The sequence below is a fragment of the Fukomys damarensis genome, unplaced genomic scaffold (assembly GCF_012274545.1).
Source record: "Fukomys damarensis isolate Sample0158 unplaced genomic scaffold, DMR_v1.0_HiC HiC_scaffold_4, whole genome shotgun sequence".
Lineage (NCBI taxonomy): Eukaryota > Metazoa > Chordata > Mammalia > Rodentia > Bathyergidae > Fukomys > Fukomys damarensis.
In genome coordinates this window covers 61504057-61509832 of record NW_022900916.1, presented here as the reverse complement: position 1 = coordinate 61509832, position 5776 = coordinate 61504057, and the positions used below count along the sequence as shown (strand labels likewise).

General features: G+C 38.4%; 1 protein-coding gene across 1 annotated transcript in view; it reads right to left on the bottom strand.

Moving 5' to 3' along the window:
• Window positions 1–213: 213 nt before the first annotated feature.
• Window positions 214–5776, bottom strand: part of Calcr (calcitonin receptor) — a 110437-nt gene continuing 104874 nt past the window's right edge. The window contains exons 12-14 of the mRNA XM_010603451.2: window positions 4169–4387; window positions 3687–3728; window positions 214–2241 (exon numbers count right to left, since the gene is read on the bottom strand). Of these exons, the coding sequence (XP_010601753.1) occupies window positions 1990–2241; window positions 3687–3728; window positions 4169–4387 (513 nt within the window). The 3' untranslated portion in view covers window positions 214–1989. The remainder of the gene's footprint in view (window positions 2242–3686; window positions 3729–4168; window positions 4388–5776) is intronic.

Here is a 5776-nt window from a genome sequence, read left to right as displayed (position 1 = left end):
TGGAGAGGTCAGGGATTTAGCTCATTGGTTGTGCTGCCTTGCAAGTGCAAGGTCCCAAGTTCGATCCCCAGTACCAAAAAAAAAAAAAAATAAATAAAATAAAAAGCATGGAATGAAGAGGACACAAGATGAATGAATGAAAAGATGAATAGTATATTTTATAAAAAATATGCAAATATACATCTTTTTTCTTTTAATATTCTCTGTATTAATTTATACATATACACAGCATAAGCATTTCACATAATTTTGGCACTATGTGCAATACTATGAGAAGCTGTTTTGATTTCTTCAGCCCACACTATTTTAACACAATAACATCCAAAATACTTTAGCAATATATTATCACATTCGTACTACAGCTGCCCGAAATACTCTGTTTTCCACATTTGTAAACAAAAATAGGAACATTACTATAACACTGCGATTGCAAAAATACCATCTTTTCAATTCCTCCCTTACATCCAGTAAAGGAGACTTAAAACTACTTTAGTATCCAAAATAACATTTTTTCTGAGAAAAATAGTTTTCTCCCGGAGCATTAAATATATAACCCGAACAAATCAACTTATTGTCTTCCCCAAACTAAATCACTTCTGAAAGATAGCATAAAATGACACAGATGACCTTTGAAATGTAGAGAGTTGCAATGCATCTCCTCATTTAACCTACAAATTAAATAACGTAACTGATTACTGTTGCAAATTTACAAATTAATTTCTGGTGCCAGTAACAATACTGTGCTTATTCAGGGATTTCTGGAGCTCTTATACTGGGATGTAAAGAGACATATGGAAATATAATCAAGTTATAGTGAGAAACTAGACTTTCACTTTAGCATAAATTAATATGTGGTTTAACTTGTAGCAGTTATATTTTTCCTCTCCTGTTTTGCTAATAGCATCAAACAAGAGGTCAACTGTAAACCAATTTCTAATTAGCCTTACTGATTCTTCCTGGGAAAGGCTGACATCTTGTTCAGTTCAGAAGCCGGGTGGAAGGCAGTTAGTGGACTTATATGGAGTCTTTTAATTACCAGTCTTAAGCAAATTTATCTTTTACTGCTAGATAGCACCCAGGGGCAAGAGGTAATCTACTTTATAAACCTTGGAGTGATTTGCTTTATAAATCCTGTACTTTAGGATAGTACAAAACTCTCTTTAAAGAGTATTCTCCTCCACTAAGAATTACATTTTTGGCAGTTTCTTGAAAAATTTAGCAATGGATTCTTTGTGACCTCCCAATTTGTTAATGTCAGTGCCCAAAGCAGTTCAAAGTGGAGACCAATTCTTCTCAGCAGTTACAGCCTGCCCTATGGCAGGATTATCCACTACCAAGCTGAGTGTCACAGCTGCACCAAATTGCTTCTAAACTTCTTTGGCTTTCAAAGTATTACAAATCTTTCTGCCTAATTCAGGTCTTCCTGCCCACTTTATTAGTCATCTTTTGTATCTGAAAGCTATTTTGTCAGGCGGAGGTCATATAATCTCTGCAGCTGTATGGATGATAAAACATGTGAGCAATATCAGAATTGATCGAAATAAAAAGTTAAAAGTCAGATCCATAGCCAAATACAGAAATAGTCCAATTCAAAACCTCAAGTTAAAAAGGAATATATTGAGAGTGATTTTAATTTTTCAAAGGTATAAATGGCTCAAGATTTACAAGGAGCACCCTGTATCTGAACTAGGTCATTTTAATTGCATTTTTCTTGGACACTTTGCTTACTTTACTAAGAAATCCGCATCTCAGTTTTGGATGAATGATGGAGTTCACAAGTTGCAGTGGGAGACTCCATTCCTAGACTGTCTCCCAAAGCAATAGTACCAAGAATAACTTTCTCCAGAATCACTATGGACAAATTCACGTAACATATCTTCACAAATGATATGCTCAGCTCCTGGGAGGATGGGAATCACTTTAAATGCATGATCTATTTTTCCCCCAGGAAATGAAGGCTCAGTGATCACGACACTGTATATTTCACATTCAAGCAGACGGCTCCTGTTCGATGACGTTCAAAGAGATCCTCTCGGCGCCCTCCTCACCCTGGTGGTGGGGTGGATCATTCCTCGGCTCCTGGTGGCAGATGTAGACTGGGATATTGTCACCAGCAGCCTCAGCAGCAGCAGCAGCTGCAGCTCGAGCAGCCGCAGCGGAGCGGTTGGAGGGGCGGGGACCCCAGCGCTGGTTCCATTGGATTTTGAACTGCCCCCACTGGCGCTTCAGGGTGGTTTGGACCTGAAAGTGAAAAGAGGAGCCTTGTTTTGATATGGCTGCAGAAATGACTGGATCAAAGTTTGCATTCAGGACCCTTGGAGCTTATCAGAGGTGAAAGGAGGTGGAATTGTAATTCTTAACTCCAAGACTGCGCTGTGTTGTGGCCATGGAATATATCATCTTGGAAGAAAAACATGCAAAATGGAAAACCGAGTTACTCTGAAAAGGCTTTTTGCTGTTTTTTTCTTCTTCTGCTTGGATTATGCTGAATATATTAACTAAGGAATACATCACACTTTTTTTTTCCAGTACAAAACTACTTTCCCTAGGATGCAGTATTTGTCCTTGCATGTTTTTAGTAGTGCATTTTACCAAAGTCGAATGAAGATTGTTCGGTGTATTGATATATGTACATAATGAATTTTGATCATTTGCACCCCTGTGACCCACCGTGTTTCTCCCCTTCTGCCTGCTCCTCCTCTTCATCCAGTGGATGTAAATTGATTTGGTTTCATAACATGGAGGGCATGGCGTATCAGAAAGAGGTTTAGGAAGCATTTTGTCTAATACCACATATGATAAAGCAGTGTTTCACTTACATCTACATATTATTGATCATGAAAATATATATAAACCACAGCAAAGACCTAGATTTTATGGTAATGGCCTCATATTGTGGAATTACCCTTATCCACCAGGATTTGACATTAGGTATGCCACACGAAACTCTTGCCTGATGCAGTGACAGCCTTTGCAGAATAAGGTTTCAGTTTCTTCTGTTGAAAGACTTCTAACATACAAGTGGACTTTCCAAACTACTTTTATAAATATGATAAACTATATTGAAAACAAGAGCTGCAGATTATGCTAAAGCCAAGAAGTTCTCAATAAGAAAACTAAAGTAACCACAACTGAAATCAACAACAATAAAGTCGCTTGTCTAGCTCTGCTTTTTGTAGAAGTGATTCAATTTAGGAGCTAAGTTCATCTCTCTTGCTGTCTTCAAGCTTCTTGCTTTTCTCTGTAGCTGAACAAAACTAAAAAAATGAGAGATTTAGTATTTACTGATAGTAAGTACTTACTGATAGTAAGTACTAAATGCCTGAAAAAGAGAGCAGGGGGCTGGGAAAAACTGGGGGATGCTGGCTCTGTCCTGGTGGGGACATGACTTCTCTTTCTGTCGGAACACAGAATAGTTTCTTCTACTGATGATGCATTACCTACCCATTCAGCATACAACCTCAGGAAACTGGACCTTAGCTGCTGTCTGGGGACTGTCCGCACTTATCCCACAGCCTAGGGATAGGATTCAGCTTGGAATAATGGAAATTGCACTGTCCTGTTAGTCATGAAACTCCTTGAAGTGAACTGTAGCAATCAAGTGGAATGTGTACAGAGGCCCTTTGGAAGCTGCGAAATGCTGGCTTTGTATAACCTGGCAGACAGCATATGAAATGCATGCTTACCTCGTGGTTGCAGAAGCAGTAGATGGTCGCCACAAAAAATCCCTACAAAGAGAAGGGAAGATGAAGTTATTTTTGTTCGCATTATTTTATTTTGTAATCAGTATAAATAGATTGACTGGAGAGAAACATTTCACTGCTTTTTTTTTTTTTTTTCTTCCAACAAACAGATGACAGAGCAGGATGGACGGCTCTCTGGAAATTCATTATCTCTCATTACCCCAGAGTCACATTTATTTATGAAAGGAAAGTCTCACAGTTACTATATGTGTGACAGCCTGTCTGGATGGGGCCAGCTGAAAGTCCTGTAGGTCACGGGAAGGCAGGCATGTGAAATAGAAACAAATGCCTTTAAGTACTCGATTTTGTTTAGAATTTGGGCTGGACTTGTCGAATTGAAGAGGGAAAATTACAACATTTAAGATCATAGGCCTTAGAGGTAGACAGATCAGCCAGCTGAATAAATACACTGTGGGGTTCCTCACCTGGAAGTGAATGAGACAGTGCATGAAGTAATCGTAGACCTTTCCAAGGACCTTGTTGGAGGGCCTCCAGGGAAAGACCACGAACTGGATTCCCAGCAGGGGCACCAGGACCATGGTGGCCTTGACAGCCTTCAGGTACATGTAAGACTCTGCCTCGTGGGTTTCCCTCATCTTGGTCACCAGCACCCGGACGATGTTGAGCAGAAAGAAGAAATTGACCTGCAGAGACATGGCAGTATGAGCAAATCATCTGCACAGGTGCCAGCTCCTGTCCTCCGCTCTTGTTCATCCAATTTGGGGAGCAGGTGTCACCCACGCAGAACGTGAAGTTCTATCAGGAGACTCTGCGCAGCAGGATGACCAAAGACCCTTTCAGATCCATACTAATCCTCTTCTCTTTTCTTCCCCCCAAGGGAGAAAACACTTTTCTTGCACATGTAAAAATGTTAAGTTCAACTCTAATGACAATGTTCCTTTGTCATTTAGATTTTTTAAAGTTTTACAGAGGTTTTTGAAGATCACTTTTAAATCTTGCCATCTTGTCTTTTCATTGTCAAGATTTTCCTGTTAGCCACTAGTACTTAAACAAAAACAAAATGAGGACTGATAAATGTTTCTATAAAGTGGCAGAGACAGCTAACCCAGCCTTCTTTTATAAATAATATATATATTTAAAAATAACTTCATTGATAAATAATTTACATGAAATAAAATGGAGAAGTAATGCATACACTTGAGAAGTTTAGATAAATGTATGCACTGGAGTAACAATAGCTCCAAAGAAATTATCACCTTGGCACAATCAGTTAATCTTCTTTTGTGTCTAGCTACTTTGTTTTAACATATTATCTGTGAGATTCATTCGTGTGGTTTATATCAGCATTCCATTCATTTTTATCACTGAGTAGTACTGTAATATATAAAAGGTACACATAATTTGTTTATTTACTTTCCTGTTAATACAAACTGGAGTTTTTTCCACTCTTCCACTGCCACGAATAAATGCTACAAATATTTGCACACAAGTCTTTGTGTGGACCTATATGTCCATTTCTCTTATATCAAGGAGTAAGGTTGCCTGTTCATACACTGAATGCCTGGTCAACCTTGTAACAAGCTGAAAAATTGATTTTCCAAGGGGGAGGTTATTTAATAACCTCCTGGGCAGTATATGAATGTTCCAATTGCCCTTCACCCTTGCTGACCACTTGCTGTAGTCACTCTTTGTAAGACCAGCCATGCCAGTGAGGGTGCAGTACAATTTCATTGTTTTAATCTCCATTTTCCTGGAGATTAATCAGGCTGAATACTTTTTATAAATCTATTTGTCTTTATTTGGAATATTTCAATCCTCTTCTTAAACTCTATGATTTGTCTTTTCACTCAAAATTATTGCCTTAATTTTAAAACAGTACATTTATCAATATTTTCTGTAAGTGCTTTGTTTATTCTGCTTTAGAAATCTTTTCATACTTTTAAGATACCTAACTCTTCTTTATAAAAGTCTGTAAAGGGCTGGGGATTTAGCTCAGTGCTTCGGCTGCCTTCCTCGCAAGCACAAGGACCTGAGTTCAATCCCTGGTACCAAAAAAAAAAAAAAAAAAAAAA